Consider the following 24,050-nt stretch of genomic DNA (forward strand, 5'->3'; position numbering starts at 1 on the left):
AGACTTCACCAAAAGAGTAAAAAGACCACCTACAGACTGGGAAAGAATTTTCAGCTATGACATTTCCGACCAACGCCTGATCTCTAAAATCCATAGGATTCTGTCAAAACTCAACCACAAAAAGACAAACAACCCAATCAAGAAGTGGGCAAAGGATGTGAACACACACTTCACTAAAGAAGATATTCAGGCAGCTAACAGATACATGAGAAAATGCTCTCGATCATTAGCCATTAGAGAAATGCAAATCAAAACTACGATGAGATTCCATCTCACTCCAACAAGGCTGCCATTAATCCAAAAAACACAAAATAATAAATGTTGGAGAGGCTGCGGAGAGACTGGAACTCTTATACACTGCTGGTGGGAATGTAAAATGGTACAACCACTTTGGAAATCTATCTGGCGTTTTCTTAAAAAGTTAGAAATAGAACTACCATACAACCCAGAAATCCCACTCCTCGGAATATACCCTAGAGAAATAAGAGCCTTCACACGAACAGATATATGCACACCCATGTTTATTGCAGCTCTGTTTACAATAGCAAAAAGCTGGAAGCAACCAAGGTGTCCATCAACAGATGAATGGGTAAATAAATTGTGGTATATTCACACAATGGAATACTACTCATCGATAAAGAACAGTGACGAATCGGTGAAACATTTCATAACATGGAGGAACCTGGAAGGCATTATGCTGAGGGAAATTAGTCAGAGGTAAAAGGACAAATATTGTATAAGACCACTATTATAAGATCTTGAGAAATACTATAAACTGAGAAGAACACATACTTTTGTGGTTACGAGGCGGGGGAGGGAGAGAGGGTGGGAGAGGGTTATTTACTGATTAGTTAGTAGATAAGAACTACTTTAGGTGAAGAGAAGGACAATACTTAATACACGGAAGGTCAGCTCAACTGGAGTGGACCAAAAGCAAAGAAGTTTCCGGGATAAAATGAATGCTTCAAAGGTCAGCAGAGCAAGGGCGGGGGTTTGGTGACTATGGCTTAAGGGGACTTCTAAGTCAATTGGCAAAATAATTCTATTATGAAAACATTCTGCATCCCACTTTGAAATGTGGCGTCTGGGGTCTTAAATGCTAACAAGTGGCCATCTAAGATGCATCAATTGGTCTCAACCCACCTGGAGCAAAGGAGAATGAAGAACACCAAGGTCACACGACAACTATGAGCCCAAGAGACAGAAAGGGCCACATGAACTAGAGACTTACATCATCCTGAGACCAGAAGAACTAGATGGTGCGCGGCCACAATCGATGACTGCCCTGACAGGGAGCACAACAAAGAACCCCTGAGGGAGCAGGAGATCAGTGGGATGCACACCTCAAATTCTCATAAAAAGACCAGACTTAATGGTCTGACTGAGACTAGAGGAATCCCAGCGGTCATGGTCCCCAAACCTTCTGTTGACCCAGGACAGGAACCATTCCCGAAGACAACTCATCAGACATGAAAGGGACTGAGCAGAGGGTAGGAGAGAGATGCTGATGAAGAGTGAGCTATTTGTATCAGGTGGACACTTGAGACTGTGTTGGCATCTCCTGTCTGGAGGGGGGATGGGAGGATAGAGAGAGTTGGAAGCTGGCAAATTTGTCACGAAAGGAGAGACTGGAAGGGCTGACTCATTAGGGGGACAGCAAGGGGGAGTACGGAGTAAGGTGTATATAAACTTATATGTGACAGTTTGACTTGATTCGTAAACGTTCGCTTGAAGCTCAATAAAAGTTAATAAAAAAAAAAAGACCAGACTTAAAGGTCTGACTGAGACTAGAGGAATCCCGGCAGTCATGGTCCCCAAACCTTCTGTTGGCCCAGGACAGGAACCATTCCCAAAGACAACTCATCAGACATGGAAGGGACTGGACAATGGGTAGGAGAGAGATGATGATGAAGAGTGAGCTACTTGTATCAGGTGGACACTTGAGACTGTGTTGGCATCTCCTGTCTGGAGAGGAGATGGGAGGGTAGAGGGGGTTAGAAACTGGCAAAATTTTCACGAAAGGAGAGACTAGAAGGGCTGACTCATTGGGGGAGAGTAAGTGGGAGTAAGGAGTAAGGAGTAAGGTGTATATAAGCTTATATGTGACAGACTGACGTGATTTGTAAATGTTTACTTAAAGCTCAATAAAAATTATTATATATAAAAAAAGAGCCCTGGCCTGGAAGACTTCACTGCAGAGTTCTACTAAACTTTCAGAGAAGACTTAACACCACTACTACTAAAGGTATTTCAGAGCAGAGAAAAGGACGGAATACTCCCAAACTCATTCTGTGAAGCCACCATATCCCTGACACCAAAACCAGGTAAAGACACCAAAAAAAAGAAAATTACAGACCTATATTCCCCATGAACTTAAATGCAAATATCCTCAACAAAATTCTAGCCAATAGAATTCAACAACATGCCAAAAAAATAAATCATCATGACCAAGTGGGATTCATACCAGGTATGCAGGGATGGTTCAACATTAGAAAAACAATTAATGTAATTCATCATGTAAATAAAACAAAAGACAAGAACCACATGATTTTATCCACTGATGCAGAAAAGGCATTTGACAAAGTCCAACACCCATTCATGATTAAAAACTTTCAGCAAAATAGGAATAGAAGGGAAATTCCTCAACATAACAAAGGGCATTTATACAAAGTCAATAGCCAACATCATCCTAAAAGGAGAGAGTCTGAAAGCATTCCCCCTGAGATCAGGAACCAGACAATGACGCCCTTTATCACCACTTTTTTTCAACATTGTGCTGGAGGTCCCAGCCAGAGCAATTAGGCTAGATAAAGAAACAAAGGGCATCCAGATTGGTAAGGAAGAAGTAAAAGTATCTCTATTTGTAGATGACATGATCTTATACACAGAAAACCCTAAAGAATCCTCAAGAAAACTTTTGAAACTAATAGAAGAGTTCAGAAGAGGATCAGGATACAAGATAAACATACAAAAGTCAGTTGGATTCCTCTACACCAACAAAAAGAACATCGAAGAGGAAATCACCAAATCAATACCATTTACAGTAGCCCCCAAGAAGATAAAATACTTAGGAATAAATCTTCCCAGAGATGTAAAAGACTTATACAAAGAAAACTATAAGTCACTACTGCAAGAAAAAGAAAGAGAGCTACATAAATGAAAAACATATCTTGCTCATGGATAGGAAGACTTAAGATTGTAAAAATGTGTATTCTACCAAAAGCCATCTATAGATACAATGCAACTACTATCCAAATTCCAAAGACATTTTTTAATGAGATGGAGAACAAATCACCAACTTCATATGCAAGGGAAAGAGGCCCTGGATAAGTAAAGCATTACTGAAAAAGAAGAAGAAAGTGGGAGGCCTCACTCTACCTGATTTTAGAACTTATTATACAGCCACGGTAGTCAAAACAGCCTGGTACTGGTACTACAACAGATACATAGACCAATGGAAAAGAACTGAGAATCAAAACATAAATCAATCCACATATGAGCAGCTGATATTTGACAAAGGCCCAAAGTCAGTTAAATGGGGAAAAGGCAGTCTTTTTAACAAATGATGCTGGCATAACTGGATACCCATCTGCAAAAAAATGAAACAAGACTCATACCTCACACCATGCACAAAAAAGAACTCAAAAAGGATCAAAGACCTAAATATAAAATCTAAAACGATAAAGATCATGGAAATAAAAATAGAGACAATGCTAGGAGCCCTAATACATGGCATAAATAGTATACAAAACATTACTAACAATGCCGAAGAAAAACTAGATGAATGAGAGCTCCTAAAAATCAAACACCTATGCTCATCCAAAGACTTCACCAAAAGAGTAAAAAGATTACCCACAGACTGGGAAAAGTTTTTAGCTATGACATTTCCGATCAGTATCTGATCTCTAAAATCTACATGATGCTGCAAAAACTCAACTACATAAAGACAACCCAATTAAAAAACGGGCAAAAGCTATGAACAGACACTTCACTAAAGAAGACATTCAGGTAGCTAACAGATACATGAGGAAATGTTCACGATCATTAGCCATTAGAGAAATGCAAATCAAACTACAATGAGATTCCATCTCACTCCAACAAGGCTGGCATTAATCCAAAAAACACAAAATAATAAATGTTGGAGAGGTTGCGGAGAGACTGGAACACTTAAACACTGCTGGTGGGAATGTAAAATGGTACAGCCACTTTGGAAATTGATTTGACGCTTCCTTAAAAAGCTAGAAATAGAGCTACCATACGATCCAGCAAACCCACTCCCGGGAATATACCAAAAAAAACCTAGGGAAATAAGAGCCTTTTCATGAACAGATATATGCACACACATGTTCGTTGCAGCACTGTTTACAATAGCAAAAAGATGGAAGCAACCAAGGTGCCCATCAATGGATGAATGGATAAATAAAGCATGGTATATTCACACAACAGAATACTGCACATCGATAAAGAACAATAATGAATCCGTGAAGCATTTCATAACATGGAGGAATCTGGAAGGCATTATGCTGAGTGAAATTAGTCAGTTGCAAAAGGACAAATATTGCATGAGACCACTATTATAAGAACTGGAGAATAGCTTAAACAGAGAAGAAAATATTCTTTGATGGTTATGAGAAGGGAGAGGGAGGGAGGGATGGAGGGAGGGAGAAGGGTTTTCACTAATTAGATAAAAAAAAAAAATTTTTTTAGACAAGAACTATTTTAGGTGAAGGGAAAGACAACACATAATGCAGGGGAGGTCAGCACAACTGGACTAAACCAACAGCAAAGAAGCTTCCTGACCTAAACTGAATGCTTCAAAGGCCAGCGTAGCAGGGGCAGGGGTTTAGGGACCATGGTTTCAGGGGACATCTAAGTCAATTGGCATAATAAAATCTATTAAGAAAACATGCTGCATCCCACTTTGGAGAGTGGCGTCTGAGATCTTAAACCCTAGTAAGCAGCCATCTAAGACGCATCAATTGGTCTCAATCTGCCTGGAGCAAAGGAGAATGAAGAACCAAAGACACAAGGTAATTATGAGCCCAAGAGACAGAAAGGGCCACACGAACCAGAGACTACATCATCCTGAGACCAGAAGAACTAGATGGTGCCTGGCTACAACCGATGACTGCCCTGACAGGGAACACAACAAAGAATCCCTGAGGGAGCAGGAGAGCAGTGGGATGCAGACCCCAAATTCTCTTAAAAAGACCAGACTTAATGGTCTGAGACTAGAAGGACCTCGGAGGTCATGGAACCCAGACTTTCTGTTAGCCCAGGACAGGAACCATTCCCAAAGCAAACTCTTCAGATAGGGATTGGACTGGAGTATGGGATAGAAAATGATACTGATGAAGAATGAGCTTCTTGGATCAAGTAGACACAGGAGACTATGTTGGCATCTCCTGTCTGGAGGGGAGATGAGAGGGCAGAGGGGGTCAGAAGCTCTCCGAATGGACATGAAAATAGAATATGGAGGGAAGGAGTGTGCTGTCTCATTGAGGGGAGAGCCATTAGGAGTATACAGCAAGGTGTCTATCAGTTTTTGCATGAGAGACTGACTTGATCTGTAAACTTTCACTTAAAGCACAATAAAATTAAAAAAAAAAAAAAAAAAAAGACCAGCCTTGCTGGCCTGACAGAGACTGGTGAAACCCTGAGAGTATGGCCCCAGGACACACTTTCAGCTCTGTAATGAATTCGCTCCTGAAGCTCACCATTCAGCCAAAGACTAGACAGGCCTATAAAACAAAACAAGACTAAAACGGTACATCAGCCCTAGGCCAGGGACTAGGAGGCAGGAGGGAACAGGTACGCTGGCAATGGGGAGCCCAAGGTTGACGAGAGAGTGTTGACATGTCATGGGGTTGGTAACCAAGGCCGTAAAACAATATGCGTACTAACTGTTTAATGAGAAACTAGTTTATTCTGTAAACCTTCATCTTAAGTACAATTAAAAAAAAAAAAAAATCACCTCCAGAGAGGTTGAGTAATTGCCCAAGACAATACAGTTAGTAAGTGGGACTGAAGTCTGGTCTACTGATTTTCTTAACCAAGCTCTTTTTAATACACTCTGTTTTGCTGCCTCTTGGGGGAAAACTGGTCCTTATCAAGACAGGTTGGTGCACTGGTGTCTACATGATGGCTTGTTGTGGTTATCTGCCATTGATCTATAGGGTTTTCATTGCCTAATTTTCAGAAGTAGCTCACCAGGCCTTTCTTCTTCGTCTGTCTTAGTCTGGAAGCTCCGCCCAAGCCTGTTCAGCATCATAGCAACATGCAAGCCTCCACCGACAGACAGGTGGTGGCTGTGCCTGAGATGCACTGGCCGCGAAGGAGATCCAGGTCGGCTGCGTGGAAGTGGAGACTTCAGTGACCCTCACAGAACGGGTAGAAGTCTTGAGGTAGGAGTAGGCCTCTTCATCGGCTTCCCCCTTGCTTCCTGACCCCCTGAACATACAGGCTTCTGTGCCCAGGAAAGGAACTTTTCCTCAGGCCAGGAGAGTGATCTGGTTGAGTGTGTTGGGTCCCCTTGCTCTGGGAATTGCAGACGGTGCGTTAGGCGTGAACCTTGACCCAGGCAGGTTTTGTAGTGGGCGGAGAGTGCTGCTGTTCCAGTGGTGCTCGCTGGTGGAAGTGGAGGAACCCAACTGAGAGCGCAGCTCAGGAATCCCTGGGCACAGCAGGGTGCGGGAGCCCCTGTAGTCACGCAGTCACTCATCTGGCTGTGCTCCCTAACCTAGCCAACCCCTCCCCGGAACCGCCCCAGGAGAAGGGACCGCAAAGCGGCGGCGCCTGGAGGAGCCGCGGCGGGGCGGTCGCGGCACCCAGCCTCCTGCGCTCCCGGCAGTGGAGGCCTCAGGCGCGCAGGCCAGGCCGGCCCAGGTCCGCGCGCTCCGGGCAGGAGCGGGGAAGGAGCCATGCTCGCAGCCTGCCGGCGCTTCTGGGTCCTGGTGGTCCTGGGCACAAGCTGGGCCGGCTGGGGGGGCCCCGAGGCCCAGGCAGCGCAGCTAAGGCAATTCTACGTAGCTGCTCAGGTCATCAATTGGAACTACCGCCCTCCGCCCCCAGGCCCAAGGTAACAGGTGTGGTGTGGTGTTGGGTGGCCAGAATAATCCCTTCAGACAGCGTTCTCTTTTCAACTTCTTGGCTTTTTTTTTTTTTTTTTTAACTTCAAGCAAGAAAATACAATTAATAGGAGAGTATAATGAGTCAAATAAACTTGGTGGAAGCTAATTTTACCTTCAGTGTTACAGTTCATCCTTCCGAGGATGTAGAAAAGATTCAATTTGGTTGGTTAGATGCTGTTTTCAAGAGTGTGTCGCAAATAACAGTTTTGTAAGCTTCCTTGTTTTAATGTATGGATTCAAAAGCCACTAGCTTCCTCAATTACCCTTCCTGCAAACTCCTTCCAGGTTTTTAGAATTATAGGTTTTTATGAGGGAATACCCGGGTGGCGCAAACAATTAAGTGCTTGACTACAAGCCAAAAGGTTGGCAGTTCGAACCCACCGAGAAGCTCCTCGGAAGACAGACCTGGCGATCTTCTTCAGAAAGGTCGTAGCCTTGAAAATCCTATGGAGCAGTTCTACTCTGCACACACAGGGCTGCCGCCAGTTGGAATCCACTAGACACCAACTAACAACAACAAGGAAAGATTTTTACGGAATTTCTAGTTCCCTGTTATTTATCCCATTGTCCACGTATCGTCATCTTCTAAAATTAAAGATGTACGCCTCGTCCTTTATTATAAGCAGATTGTTTAATAACCATTGCCATAATTTTGTTACTTTGTTATAAATAACTTTTAAAACATCTTCACTCCAGGGAAGTGCAACGATTTTTCTTTTATCTTGGTTTTTTTTTGTTGTTGTTGTTCGTTTTTTCTGCTTCATATTTGACTTATCCTTGCTGTGAACTATGACTTTTCATTTTTCCTTCTCTTTTAGTCACTCCCTGGGATATGGTCTACTTGGCTCTTTTGTTATCAAAAGGCATGTGTAACTACAAGGAGGTTTAAATCACGTGAAACCCTGTATTTGAGTTGCAAATAGTCTTTCTGATTGAAAAGTTAAAAACAAGACTTCCCACAAATTAACCAAATCGTAGGGTCTACTCAATATTCCCAGTTAGTTATATTTTTGTTTTAATGGTTAACTTCCTAGTGTGATTCATTTTTTTTTTTTAACTTAACGCCACAGCTTAAACTATTGAGAAAGACGTGTTCCTCTTTCTCTATTAGGAAACCAGTGTTATCTGCCAAGGATCAGTGCAGCGTTCTCAGAGGCCTTTAGTGCACACCATTGACACTAATAATCCCACTGTAACTAGGTTCTTCTGCTTTGATCTTGGTATAATAAGAAGCCCCCTTTTAAAATATTTCATTATATGTTTTGCATTTCAAGGTGATAATCTAGGTCACCCCTAGAGAACTGCCATTAGCTAAAACCCCAAAGAAAAGAGCAGTCTTTCTAACACTAAGCTTTCCTGCTCATGGGTAGAAAACAACCTTGATTGTTGGCTTTCCTGTGTCACGCTGTGCTTATGCTGAGGAGTTTGTCCTCCCTTCGGTAAATTAATACTGAAAATAGCAAGGAAAATATTGGAGGCAGAACCACATAGGGCAAAGGCCTGATTCACGTGGTGAGTTCATAAAAAACCACGACTGGTCATCCTGTACCCTCAGTCTGTGGCTGAATTTCCAGAATACTGGCAAGAGTCATCCCTCCAGCATCAATTACTGAGTCGAGACCATAGAAAGAAAACTCAGACCAACAGTCAATTTCGTTAAACCTCAAATCATTTCAGTGTCTCTAGTACTCTCACGTAGAAAATTTAACCTGAAATTCTGGCTCTTTAAACTAAGAGCTTGTTGTAAATTATCCTGCCCCTAAACTGAAAGTGCTAACCGAAAGGTTGGCAGTTTGAATCCACCAGACGCTCCTTGGAAACTCTATGGGGCAGTTCTGCTGTGTCCTATAGGGTTGCTAGTTGAAACTGCCTCGATGGCAGCAGATTTGATTTGGGTTTGGTAGAGCTGAATGACACTGGAGGAAATCAACAGAGACCCAGTCCTTTGGCACAGTGGTTTTTGTTGTTGTTGTTTTTGAGAATCTACACAGCAAAACATACACCAATTAAACAGTTTTTACAGGTACAATTCAGTGAGATTGATCACATTCTTTGAGTTGTGCAGCCTTCTCACCCTCCTTTTCTGAGTTGTTCCTTCCCCATCAACATCAACTCACTGCCCCCTATAGTTCCCGGCTAACCTTACACGTTGCTGTTGTCAATTTGATCCCATATAGATAGTTCTTACCACATTGTATTTTTGCAGAAGGCAGAGATTTACACATTTAATTCATCTAGTTATTAGCAGGTCAATGTCTTTAAGAGGTGAAATATATTTATTATAACTTACATGTTCTAGGTCTGAGGTGAACATTTTGGATAATCCTTGAGGAAGCTTGTTCAATACTAACATGTATGTGGTAACAGATACTGACAAATATTTTTATGTATATCTATATGTTTTTTCCATTCTAGGGTTCTACCTTTATATGTTTTTGTTATTATAAAAAAAATCATCTTAATAGTCCTTGTAAATAGAAAATTCATCATGCATGTTTTTTTTTAAATTCATATCTTTATCTTTCTATTCAGATTTTCCAGTAGGAATTTAATTGTCCAAATTAATGTGTATATATATATAAAAATATATATATATATATATGTGCATATATACATTGATTTGAACAATTAAATTCCTATTGGAAAATCTGTCCGTTAAGAGATTGACTGCTAACCAAAAGGTTGGCAGTTCAAATCCACTAACTGCTCTTTGGAAACCCTATGGGGGCAGTTCTACTCTGTCCTATAGGGTCACTATGAGTTGGAATCAACTTGATAGCAATGGGTTTTATATATATACACACACACATATATGTATAGTTATGAATTGAATTGTGTCCCCCAAAAATGTGTCTTAACTTGGCTAGGCCATGATTCCCAGTATTGTGTCGTTGCTCGCCATTTTGTGATCTGATGTGATTATCCTATGTGTTGTAAATTGTAACCCCTGTGATGTTAATGAGGCAGAATTAGAGGCAGTTATGTTAATGAAGCAGGACTCAGTCTACAGGATTAGGTTGTATCTTGACTCGATTTCTTTTGAGATATAAAAAAGAGAATCAAGCAGAGAGGAGAGGCGCCTCATGCCATCCAGAAAGAAATGCCGGGAGCAGAGTGCATGCTTTGGGCCCAGGGTCCCTGCATTGAGAAGCTCCTAGACCAGGGGAAGATTGATGACAAGGACCTTCCCCTAGAGATGAGAGACAGAAAAATCCTTCCCCAGGAGCTGGTGCCCTGAATTCAGACTCTTAGCCTTCTAAACTGTGAGAGAATAAATTCCTGTTTGTTAAAGCCATCCACTTGGAGATAACTAATATATACATATGTGTATAATACACTGGGTTTTTTTTTCTTATATAATGTATACATGGCATAGTGGTTAAGTGCTACAGCTGCTAACCAAAGGGGTTGGCAGTTTGAATCTGCCAGGCGCTCCTTGGAAACTATGGGACAGTTCTACTCTGTCCTATAGGGTCGCTATGAGTCGGAATCAACTCGACGGCACTAGGTTTTTTTGTGTGTGTATACAAATAAGTACAATGAAACATGTTAGGAAACATACCTCTATTGAAATTACTTCACATAAAAGAATGATTTTTCATAGTAAAGCTTTTATACTGTGTCTATATTGCTGTATTTAAAGATTTGGTGAGGGGATGGGGGAAGGGGAATTACTTTTCCATTATACTAAAACAATTACTTAATGTGGACTTCCACATTGGGACCCAGGCTGACATATAGACTCCTAGTATTCTTGGGCTCAAATAACTCCTTTTTAGCTTCCTCGTTTTAACCTCCCACTTCTCCCCACACCCTCAACGCCAATACCCCTACCAAGCGGTTGTCCACTTTGAATGCTTCCAGTGACTGCCAGTGCACTACCTCCAATTGTTGCCACTGCAGACATACCCTTGACTCATGCCTCTTTAACTCTGCGCCTGAAATGTTAGCATAGTTCTGTCCCCACATATTAAAAATTGTGAGCATTATTACAGCTGTGGTTTTTCTACTCACTGGGAAACCTGAAGGCTACAATCAACTTCTATTATGCTTTAATAGCTACCACTTATTGCATAGTTGCAATGTGTCATTAAGCCCTTTTTCTGTATCAAGTTATTTAATACTCACGACAGTTTTGTAAGGGAGGTTTTATTATTATTATTCCCATTTCATAGTTGCAGAAACTGAGGCAAAAATAGATTAAGTAAACGTTTCAAACTTATACAGGTAATATGGGATGGACTTCACAGTCACAAAAGGACAAATATTATGTGAGACCACTACTGTAGAAACTCATGAAAAGGTTCACATGCAAAAAGAAACAATATTTGATGCTTACGAGGGAGGAGAGGGGTCGGGATGGAAAAAACAGTAGGTAAACGGTAATTTTGGTGAAGGGTAAGACAGTACACAATACTGGGGAAAGCCAGTACAGACTGTACAAGGCAAGCCCATGGTAGCTCCACAGACACATCCAAACTCCCTGAGGGACTGAATTGCTGGGCTGAGGGCTGTCGGAACCATGATCTCAGGGAACATCTAGCTCAATTGGCTTAACAGAGTTTATAAAGAATATGTTCTATGTTCTACTTTGGTGAGTAGCATCTGGGGTCCTAAAAGACTGTGAGTGGCCATCTAGGATACTCCACTGGTCTCCCTTGTTCGGGAGTAAGGAAGGACGAAAAAAACTAAAGATACAAGGGAAAGATCAGTCCAAAGGACTAACGGACCACATCTATCACAGCCTCTACTAGGCTGAGTCCAGTACAACTAGATGGTGCCCGGTTACCACCACTGACTGCTGTGACAGGGAACACAACAGAGGGTTCCAGACAGAGCTGGAGAAAAATGTAGAACAAAATTCTATCTCAAAAAGAAAGACCATACTTGCTGGCCTGACACAGACTGGAGAAACCCCAAGAGTATGACCCTGGACACCCTTTCAGCTCAGTAATGAGGCCACTCCTGAGGTTCACTCTTCAGGCAAAGACTGAACAGGCCCATGGAAAAAAACAAGACTAAAGGGGTGTACCAGCTCTGGGGCAGGGACTGGAAGGTAGGAGGAAACAGGACAGCTGGTAATAGGGAACCCAGGGTTGAGAAGGGAGAGTGTTGACATGTTGTGGGGTAGTTAACCAATGTCATACAACAATGTGTGTACTGTTTGATGAGAAACTAGTTTGTTCTGTAAACCTTCATCTAAAGTTCAATTTAAAAAAAAAAAAACATAAGGGATGGACTTCCAACTTGGAACTGAAGCTACCTCCCAGAGGCCACCCTTCAGCCAAATAATAGACTGGCCTATAAAATAAACAGTAACACCCATGAGGAATGTGCTCCACAGGACGGTCAGCTACAGAAGACTGAAAGGGCAACATTTGCCCAAAAGCAAAGATGAGAAAACGGGGAGGGGCAGGAAAACTGGGTGAATGGAAATGGGGAGCCCAGGGTGGAAATGGGGAGAGTGCTGACACATTGCAGGGATTGCGACTGTCATAGAGAAAAAAGACCCCAGACTCAAATTTAATCAAAAGGGATTTTTATTAAGCCAAGACAAAGACAATCATTGGAATGAGGGACCTGCTGGCATGTACTGGGCACCAGAGACTTAGAGAAACCCCTGAGTCACACTCAGGGAATCTCTAATATACTGTTATAGAAGGAAGTGAAGTTAAAAAAAAAATTCTGTTATTCGTTAATACATCATTGTCAAAGGTGGGAAACATAACATATGAAAACACGTGATTTCTTTAAAGCGTCTTTGTGGGCTAGATACCATTCAGTATTGGATTTTATTGTGTCCCCCCAAAATATGTGTCAACTTGTTTAGGCCATGATTCCCAGTATTGTGTGGTTATCCTCCATTTTGTGATTGTAATTTTATATTGAAGAGGATTGGGATGGCACTGTAACAGCCTTACTAAGGTCACATCCCTGATCCAATGTAAAGGGAGTTTCCCTGGAGTGTGGCCTGTACCAGCTTTTATCTTACAAGAGATAAAACGAAAGGGAAGCAAGTGGAGAGTGCGGACCTCATACCACCAAGAAAGAAGTACTGGGAGCAGAGCCTGTCCTTTGGACCCAGGGTTCCTGCATGGCGAAGGACCTTCCTCTAGAGCCGAGAGAGAGAGAGACCCCTGGAGCTGACACCCTGAATTTGGACTGCTAGCCTACTAGACTGTGAGAAAAGAAACTTCTCTTTGTTAAAGCCTTCCACTTGGGGTATTTCTGTTATAGCAGCAGTAGGTGACTAAGACAGTTACTATAGGGAAGTTTCCTTGGAAATGACCTGGCAACATCTGTTCTTGGCGTAGTGACTTACAGTGGGTTCCCAGGTCAGTCACAAGGAAACTGCAATATGTTTCTTTGTAAGAGCATCACTCCCCTATAGCGTAGCCTCTTTGCTGGTTAAGATAAAGTACGCTTCATGGAACATTTCTCCCCCGGGTAGGAGAAACAATGAAACAATGAGTTTGAGCTCCTACTCTCATTTCTTCCTGGAACTTTCATAATGATTAACTAAAACTTTTAACAAATGATCACAGAAAATGGATTCTAGCACTAACTATAACTTTAAACAAATTCTCACATAACATGGATTCTAGACCTGAACCCTGCTTTAGCTTCTCTTACTTTGGTCAAGACCTCATATAATTTTAGGGTCTCTATATCACAACAAATGTCACGGAACAATTTGTGTATGAATTATTGAACGGAAAACTAACTTGCTGTGTAAACTTTCACCTAAAGCACAATAAAATATTAAAAATAAATAAATAAATAAGGGGTGGAGACAGGATTCAGACCCAGACACTCTGAATCTAAAAGTTATTATTATTATTTTTTTAATAAAGGGTTTATTTTTTTTTTACTGATTACAGAATAAAAATATGATATGAGAATAAAACATTTAGATGATTTATGAACATAAGTTATTTCTCCCCTTTTAAATATCTTCAAGATGATAGATTGGAGATGTCTTCATAGTTATAAAAAAAAAATCTTTCACTCCATTCATATAAATTTAGCACAGCAGTGATGGTCAAATGTGGTATAATCTTTTTTTTTTTTTAATTTTTATTGTGCTTTAAGTGAAAGTTTCCTAATCACGTCACCTTGCTGTATACTCCTAGTTGCTCTCCCGCTGAGACAGCACACTCCTTCTCTCCACCGTGTGTTTCTGTGTCCATTCAGCCAGCTCCTATCCCGCTCTGCCGTCTCATCTCCCCTCCAAACAGGAGCTGCCCACATCGTCTCATGTGTCTACTTGGTCCAAGAAGCACACTCCTCACCAGTATCATTTTCTGTCCTGTAGTCCAGTCCTTTCCCTGTCTGAAGAGTTGACTTTGGGAATGGTTCCTGTCTTGGGCTAACAGAAGGTCTGGGGACGATGACCTCCGGGGTTCCTCTGGTCTCAGTCAGACCATTAAGTCTGGTCTTTTTATGAGAATTTGGGGTCTGCATTCCGCTATTCTCCTGCTCCTTTAGGGATTCTCTGCTGTGCTTCCTGTCATGGCAGTCATTAGTTATAGCTGGGCACCATCTAGTTCTTTTGGTCTCAGACTGATGTAGTCTTTGATTTATGTGGCCTGTTCTGACTCTTGGCCTCATACTTACCTTGTGTCTTTGGGAGTTCTTCATTCTCCTTTGTTCCAGGTGGGTTGAGACCAATTGTTGCATCTTAGACGGCTGCTTGCTAGCATTTAAGACCCCAGACACCACTCTCCAAAATGGGATGCAGAATGTTTTCTTAATAGTTTTTATTATGCCAATTGACCTAGATGTCCCCTGAAACCATGGTCCTTAAACCCCCGCCCCTGCTACTCTGGCCTTCGAAGCCTTCAGTTTATTCAGGAAACTTCTTTGCTTTTGGTTTAGTCCAGTTGTGCTGACCTCTCCTGTATTGTGTGTTGTCCATCCCTTCACCTAAATTAGTTCTTGTCTACTATCTAATTAGTGGATCCCCTCTCCCTCCCTCTCTCCCTGCCCCCCTTGTAACCATTAAAGAATATTTTCTTCTCTGTTTAAGCTATTTCTTGAGTTCTTATAATAGTGGTCTCATACAATATTTGTCCTTTTGCAGCTGACTAATTTCACTCGGCATAATGCCTTCCAGGTTCCTCCATGTTATGAAATGTGTCATCATTGTTCTTTATCGATGCGTAGTATTCCATTGTGTGAATATACCATAATTTATTTATCCATTCATCTGTTAATGGGCATCTTGGTTGCTTCCATCTTTTTGCTATTGTAAACAGTGCTGCAGTGAACATGGGTGTGTATATATCTGTTCACGTAAAGGCTCTTACTTCTCTAGGATATATTCCAAGGAGAGGGATTGCTGCATTGTATGGTAGCTCTATTTCTAGCTTTTTAAGGAAGCGCCAATCGATTTTCACAGTGGTTGTACCATTTTACATTCCCACCAGCACTGTATGAGTGTTCCAGTCTCTCCACAACCTCTCCAACATGTATTATTCTGTGTTTTTTGGATTAATGCCAGCCTTGTTGGAGTGAGGTGGAATCTCATTGTAGTTTTGATTTGCATTTCTCTAGTGGCTAATGATCGTGAACATTTCCTCATGTATCGCTTAGCTATCTGAATGTCTTCTTTAGTGAAGTGTCTGTTCATATCCTTTGCCCATTTTTTAATTGGTTATTTGTCTTTTTGTAGTTGAGTTTTTGTAGTAACATGTAGATTTTAGAGATCAGCCACTGATCGGAGGTGTCATGGCTAAAAACTTTTCCCAATCTGTAGGTAATCTTTTTACTATTTTGGTGAAGTCTTTGGATGAGCATAGGTGTTTGACTTTTAGGAGCCCCCAGTTATCTAATTTCTCTTTTGCTGTTTTTTGCAGTTCTAGTAATGTTTTGTATACTGTTTATGCCATCTTTTAGGGCTACTAGCATTGTTCCTATTTTTTCTTCCATGAACTTTATCATTTCAGATTTTATATTTAGGTTTTTGATCTATTTTGAGCTCTTTTTTGTGCATGGTGGGAGGTATGGGTCTTGTTTCATTTTTTGCAGATGGGTATCCAGTTATGCCAGCACCATTTGTTAAACAGACTGCCTTTTCCCCATTTAACTGACTTTGCGCCTTTGTCAAATATCAGCTGCTCATATGTGGATGGATTTATGTCTGGATTCTCAATCCTGTTCCATTGGTCTATGTTTCTGTTGTTGTACCAGTACCAGGCTGTTTTGACTACTATGGTGGTATAATATGTTCTGAAGCCAGGTAGTGTGAGGCCTCTCACTTTCTTCTCCTTTTTCAGTAATGCTTTACTTATCTGGGGCCTCTTTCCCTTTCATATAAAGTTGGTGATTGGTTTCTCCATCTCATTAAAAAGTGACGCTGTTATTTGGATCAGGATTGCATTGTATCTATAGATTGCTTTGGGCAGAATAGACACTTTTACAATGTTGAGTCTTCCTATCCATGAGCAAGGTATGTTTTTCCACTTATGAAGGTCTCTTTTGGTTTCTTGCAGTAGTGTCTTATAGTTTTCTGTGTATAGGTCTTTTACATCTCTGGTTAGATTTATTCCAAAGTACTTTATCTTCTTGGGGGTTACTGTAAATGGTATTGATATGGTGATTTCCTCTTCGTCGCTCTCTTTGTTGATGTAGAGGAATCCAACTGATTTATGTATGTTTATCTTGAACCTTGAAACTCTGCTGAACTCTTCTATTAGTTTCAGTAGTTTTCTTAAGGATTCCTTAGGGTTTTCTGTGTATAAGATCATGTCATCTGCTAACAGAGATACTTTTACTTCTGCTGTGGCAATTTGGAAGCCCTTTATTTCTTTATCTAGTCTTATAGCTCTGGCTAGGACTTCCAGCAGAACGTTGAATAAGAGTGGTGATAAAGGGCATCCTTGTCTGGTTCCTGTTCTCAATGGGAATGATTTCAGTCTCTCTCCATTTAGGATGATGTTGGCTGTTGGCTTTGTATAAATGCCCTTTATAATGTTTAGGAATTTTTCTTCTATTCCTATTTTGATGAGTTTTTGTCATGAATCAGTGTTGGACTTTGCCAAATGCCTTTTCTGCATAAATTGATAAAATCATGTGATTCTTGTCTTTTGTTTTATTCATATGATGGATTATATTAATTGTTTTTCTAATGTTGAACCATCCCTGCATACCTGGTATGAATCCCACTTGGTCCTGGTGAATTATTTTTTTGATATGTTGTTGAATTCTATTGGCTAGAATTTTGTTGAGGATTTTTGCATTTAAGTTCATGAGGGATATTGGCCTGTAATTTTCTTTTTTTGTGGAGTCTTTACTTGGTTTTGGTATCAGGGTTATGCTGGCTTCATAGAATGAGTTTGTGAGTATTCCATCCTTTTCTATGCTCTGAAATACCTTAGTAGTAGTGGTGTTAACTCTTCTCGGAAAGTTTGCTAGAATTCTCCAGTGCGTCAGAGCCAGGGCTTTTCTTCTTTGGGAGTTTTTTGATTACTTTTTCAATCTCTTCTTTTGTTATAGGTTTATTTAGTTGTTCTGTCTCTGTGTTAGTTTAGGTAGATAGTGCGTTTCTGGAGATTTGACCATTTCCTCTAGGTTTTCAAATTTGTTAGAGTACAACTTTTCATAGTACTCTGTTATGATTCTTTTAATTTCAGTTGGGACTGTTGTGATATCGCCCATCTCATTTCTTATTCAGATTATTTGCTTTGTCTCCTGTTTTTCTTTTGTCAATCTGGCCAGTGGTTTATCGATTTTGTTAATCTTTTCGAAGAATCAGCTTTTGGTCTTGTTAACTCTTTGAGTTGTTTTTCTGTTTTCTGTTTCATTTAATTCTACTCTAATTTTTATTATTTGCTTTATTCTGGTGCCCAAAGGTTTCTTTTGTTGCTCTCTATTTGTTCAAGTTGTAGAAATAATTCTTTGATTTTGGTCCTTCCTTCTTTTTGTATGTATGCATTTATTGGTGTAAATTGGCCTCTGAGCACTGCTTTCGCTGTGTCCTAGTGGTTCTGATAGGAAGTGTTTTCATTCTCATTGTATTCTGTGAATTTCTTAATTCCATCCTTGATGTCTTCTATAACCCAGTCGTTTTCGAGCAGGATATTGTTCCGTTTCCAAGTGTTTGATTTCTTTTCCCTGCTTTTTCTGTTATTGACTTCTACGTTTATGGCCTTATGGCCAGAGAAGTTGCTGACAAGCTATGTTCTTATCCACCGTGCTATATAAAATCATGGCAAATGTGGTTGATATCTGTCTCATTTATCTAGTGCTGCTATAACAGAAATACCACAAGTAGATGGCTTTGACAAACGGAAGTTTATTCTCTCACATTCTAACAAGCTAGAAGTCTGAATTCAGGGTGCTGGCTCCAGGGGAAGGATTTCTCTATTGGCTCTGGAGGAAGGTCCTTATCAATCTTCCCCTGGTCTAGGAGCTTGTCAGTGCAAGGACCCCGGGTGCAAAGGACATGCTGTGCTCTGGCACTACTTTCTTGGTTGTAGGAGGTCCCCATTCTCCTAGTCCATCTGAGTGGTGACTCCACCCTTCGAGACCCCAGAGGTTGTAGCCCTGTCCTTTGAGACTGAGGTAACTCTGTTTCCTGTGTTCCTCGTCTCTTCAGCTTCTGCTTACCGATTTCTTGGCCTCTTGGCCCCTTGGGCCTCACTGCCCGTGTCTGCCCTGCTGGGGCAAGTGTTCTAAACCTCTTTACCTCCACTGATAAGTGCCTGGAACACCCTCTCCACCAGTAAACTTCCACTAGGAGGCACTCAGTTCTCTTGCTCTGTGGGTCAGCTACAGTGCTGTCTTATGCGGGTTTCCTGGTTTTGCTGCTGCTGTTTTTTTTGCTGCTGCTTCTCACCATCTGCACATCTGCTCCATCTCCAGTGTAATAGCTCTACTCACTTCCTTCTGAGTCCTCACCAGAACTGTCTTTGAAGTCCGTAATTCTACCAACAGTCTCTTCAAGGCAATTTGTTATTGTTGTTAGGTGCCGCCAAGTTGGTTCTGACTCATAGCAACCCTATGTACAACAGAACCAAACACTGCCCAGTCTTGTGCCATCCTCACAATCATTGTTGTGCTTGAGCCCATTGTTGCAGCCACTGTGTCAATCCATCTCACTGAGGGTCTTCTTCTTCTTCGCTGACCCTCTACTTTACCAAGCATGATGTCCTTCTCCAGGGAATGATCCTTTCTGATAACATGTGCAAAGTGTGTGAGACGTAGTCTCACCATCCTTGCTTCTAAGGAGCATTCTGGTTGTACTTCTTCAAGACAGATTTGTTCATTCTTTTGGTAGTCCATGGTATAGTCAATATTCTTTGCCAACACCACAATTCAAAAGTGTCAGTTCTTCTTTGGTCTTCTTTATTCATCGTCTAGCTTTTGCATGCATATGAGGCAGTTGAAAATACTGTGGCTTGGGTCTGGTGCACCTTAGTCTTCAAAGTGAAATCTTTGATTTTCAACACTTTAAAGATGTCTTTTGAAGCAGATTTGCCCAATGCAATGCATCTTTTGATTTCTTGGCTGCTGCTTCCATGGGTGTTGATCGTGGATCCAAGTAAAATGAAATCTTTGACAACTTCAGTCTTTCTTCGTTTATCATGATGTTGCTTATTGATATGGTTTTGAGAATTTTTGTTTTCTTTATGCTGAGTGTAATCCATACTGAAGGCTGTGGTCTTTGATCTTCATCAGGAAGTCCTCCAAGTCCTCTTCACTTTCAGCAAGCAAGGTTGTGTCATCTGCATAACACAGGTTAATGAGTCTTCCTCCAATCTTGATGTCCCTTTCTTCTTCATTGAGTACAGCTTCTCAGATTATTTGCTCAGCATACAGATTGAATATGTATGGTGAAAGGATACCCAGAAGGACATCTTTCCTGACTTTAAACCATGCAGTATCCCCTTGCTCTGTTCGAATGACTGCCTCCTGATCTGTGTACAGGTTCCTCATGAGCACAATTAAGTGTTCTGGAACTCCAATTCTTCTCAATGTTATCCATAATTTGTTATGATCCACACAGTAGAACGCCACTGCATAGTCAATAAAACACAGGTAAACATCTTTCTGGTATTCTCTGCTTTCAGTCAGGATCCATCTCACATCAGCAACCATATCGCTGGTTCCACGTTCTCTTCTGAATCTGGCTTGAATTTCTGGAAGTTCCCTGTAGATATACTGCTGCAGCCACTTTTGAATGATCTTCAGCGAAATTTTACTTGCATGTGATATTAACGATATTGTTGGATAATTTCCGCATTCGGTTAGATCACCTTTCTTGGGAGTAGGCATAAATACGTATCTCTTCATTGGTTGACCAGGTAGCCATCTTCCAAATTTCTTGGCATAGACAGGTGAACATTTCCAGTGCCTCATCTATTTGTTGAAACATCTCAATTGATATTCTGTCAGTTCCTAGGCTTTTGATATTTGGCACTTTAAAACTCCTCCAGCCTCTACCCATTCAGTTTCAAAACTGCTTCCACAGTTTAGGTATCTGTTAGAGCAGTGCCCCACTCTCAGTACTCTCAGCACCAAATTCTGTCTAGGTTGGGTTCTCTAGAGAACCAAAACCAGTAAAGCACATATATATATGTAAACCCAAACCCATTGTCGTTGAATTGCTTCCATAGTGACCCTGCAGGACAGTGTAGAACTGCCCATACGGTTTCCAAGAAGTGGCTGGTGGATTTGAACTGGCAACCTTTTGGTTAGCAGCTGTATCACTTAACCACTGTGCCATCAGGGCTCCTATATATATATATGTATATAAAGAGAGACATTTATATAAAGGAAATGGGTCATGTGGTTGTGGAGGCTGGAACATCCCAAGTCCTTGGGCCAGGATAGAGGCTTCTGATTCACGTAGCAACAAGGGCTGGTGAACCCAAGATCAGCAGGTCAGAGAGCAGGGCTCTTGCTCACAGGCTGCAAAGATCAGTGAGTCCCAAGATCAGCAGCCAAGATGCCACGTAAGCTACTAGCTCAAGTCCCAAGAACTGGAGGTCAGACAAAAAGGAGCCAGCTGCAGGCTCCAGAGTGAGCAAAAGGCCAGGAACCTGGGCAGAAAGTCCACTTATATTTCATGCAGGCCACACCCCCAAGGAAACTCTTTCAACTGATACGCTACTCATAGCAGATCCCATCATCGAGGTGATAATATTATATCAAATCTCATTATGGAAGTGATCACATCATGATACGACTGCCAAACTACATCATAACTGCCAAACCACTGACAATCATGGCCCAGACAAACTGACATAGAGCTTAATGATCTCACTATCCCACTCGGTTGTACTCTAACGGTAACTGGGTCACTCACTGTGGAGTTAAGAGCACAACAAAGCCAATCTGGTTAGACATTTGTAAGATATTTTTCTCCAATTCTCCTCCCTTTTGTCCTCATCTTTTGGTTTAAGACAAAGGGTGGCACCGATGTGCCCATCTTTAGAGGGGCAGAAGAAAACAGATGGAAGCTACCCCAGTACTCTTCCTGCTTTCCTCCCTGATTTTTTTTTTTTTTTACCATAAATGCAGTATTTGCACCTTTTTGAATCATGTCTGTCATTTATTGACGATGTCTCCTTGGACAAAATTTTCCTTACATTTTTTTATTTTTATTGTGCTTTAAGTGAAAGTTTACAAATCAAGTCCTCCCTCACATAAAAATTTATATATACCTTGCTATATACTCCCAATTGCTCTCCCCCTAGTGAGACAGCCTGCTCCCTCCCTCCACTCTCTCTTTTCATGTCCATTCCACCAGCTTCTAACCCCCTCTACCCTCTCATCTCCCCTCCAGATAGGAAATGCCAACATAGTCTCAAGTGTCCACCTAATCCAAGAAACTCACTCCTCACCAGCCTCGCTGTCCATGCCATTGTCCATTCCAATCCCATCTGAAAAGTTGGCTTTGGGAATGGTGCCTGTCCTGGGCCAACAGAAGGTCTGGGGGCCATGACCACCGGGGTTCTTCTAGTCTCAGTCAGACCATTAAGTATGGTCTTTTTACGAGAATTTGGGGTCTGCATCCCACTGCTTTCGTGCTCCCTCAGGGGCTCTCTGTTGTGTTCCCTGTCAGGGCAGTCATCGGTTGTAGACAGGTGCCATCTAGTTCTTCTGGTCTCAGGCTGATGTAGTCTCTGGTTTATGTGGTCCTTTCTGTCTGTTGGGCTCATAATCGTCTTGTGTCCTTGGTGTTCTTCATTCTCCTTTGCTCCAGGTGAGTTGAGACCAATTGATGCATCTTAGATGGCTGTGTGCTAGTGTTTAAGACCCCAGACGCCACTCTCCAAAGTGGGATGCAGAATGTTTTCTTAAGAGACAAAATCCTTACATTTTTGAGACTTAATTTTTTCATTCATTTGTTTGTTTTCTTGGATAAAACTCAGGGCTTTTACTGCATTAGCCATCTCTCACATCTCAACTAGAAATGAGGTCCACTTTATTGGTAGTTATTTACAATGTTCCCCAGTAGCATAAAAGTGTATTTGATTAATGAGTTGAAAAATAACTCACATATTTATTTATAAAAGACTTGGTCATATTTTTAAGCATTTGAAATTTGAAGTTCAAGTTTGGATTTGCACTATTATCTTGGGTTCTTCTTTAGAAAATTGATTCTGAGTAACAGGATTAAAAAAAAAAAAAAAAACAGGATTAGGACAGCCTAAATTGATGAAAACTAGCTCTAGGTGGCACAAATGGTTAACATGCTTGACTGCCAACCAAAAAGTCGGAGGTTCAAGTCCACCCAGAGGTGCCTCAGAAGAAAGGCCACGTGATCTACGTCCAAAAAAATCAACTTTAAAAACTCTATGGGGCACAGTTCCACTCTGACACACAATGGGGTCATCATGAGTCAGAATCAACTCAATGGTAACTGATTAAATTTGTGAAAGAATGGTTATCACAACCGAATATTTTTGAGGAGACCAATAATTTCAGTAAAACCTGAGAAAGCCAGAACCTGTGTAAGGTGGAAACCTGTCTGAGAAGGAAAACTAAAATATTTTCTGCTAAAATGAGCAACAGAAAAGTGGTTAGACTATACCCTGTCAAAGGCAGAAAACTTGTGAGACCCAGAAAAACAAAGCAGTCCTGTCGAGTTCCAGCTCTCACAGTATTTCATTAACTTCACTTATTGTTCGTATTTATAAAACCTTGGGTTTCTGAAATGCAATAAAAACACTGGTATTTCTACTGGAAGCCTGAGGACATGAGAGATCTGCCTTTTTATAATGAGGAGTAGATGTCACATACAGTATAACACATTTCAAATTAGTTTTTGTGTTTTATTTCCAGCTTGAATACTTCTGCAACTTTCTTTAAGAAAATTGTCTACAGAGAATATGAAGCATTTTTTAAGAAAGAAAAGCCACGATCTAAGATTTCAGGTAAGCTTGAAATATATATGTTTTTAAATATAAATTTCTACAGATATTTTGATATTCATAAGTATCTAAAATATCCATTTAGTAACATTTTTTTAGAAATGTGTTTTTTTTTTTTTTAAACCAGGACTGGATATATAATTTGTAGGGCCCAATGCAAGGTGAAAGTGTGGGGCCCCTTGTTTATATTATCGAGAATTTCAAAACAGAGACAGCAAATCATTAAACCAGAGGGCCCTTTGGAGCTCAGGGCCTTTTGCAATGAACTGCATAGGTCACACACCCATGAAGCTGGCCCTGTTTTTAACCTTGATTGAAATAGCTAAACAAAACTTTTAAGTGCTTGAATTCTTATTTTTTCACATAACAGTCTATGATTGAGCATCTGCTGTGGGCTGGACACTGGACTAGGCGCTGCAGACGCGATAGTGGGCAAGACAGACACAGTCCCTGCCTTTGCCGAGCTTACAGTCTAATTGAGTGAGCACAGATGTGCCTTAGCAGAACGACCTTTTGCTTCCATCTGGTTCTCTACACT

At 41.1% G+C, this 24,050-nt stretch overlaps 1 protein-coding gene across 1 annotated transcript in view; it reads left to right on the forward strand.

Moving 5' to 3' along the window:
- The first annotated feature begins 6,631 nt into the window (after positions 1 to 6,631).
- F5 (coagulation factor V) overlaps positions 6,632 to 24,050 on the forward strand; it is a 113,100-nt gene continuing 95,681 nt past the window's right edge. The window contains exons 1-2 of the mRNA XM_049881262.1: positions 6,632 to 7,078; positions 23,424 to 23,515. Coding sequence (XP_049737219.1) covers positions 6,921 to 7,078; positions 23,424 to 23,515 — 250 coding nt within the window. The 5' untranslated portion in view covers positions 6,632 to 6,920. The remainder of the gene's footprint in view (positions 7,079 to 23,423; positions 23,516 to 24,050) is intronic.

Source organism: Elephas maximus, chromosome 3, assembly GCF_024166365.1.
Source record: "Elephas maximus indicus isolate mEleMax1 chromosome 3, mEleMax1 primary haplotype, whole genome shotgun sequence".
NCBI lineage: Eukaryota > Metazoa > Chordata > Mammalia > Proboscidea > Elephantidae > Elephas > Elephas maximus.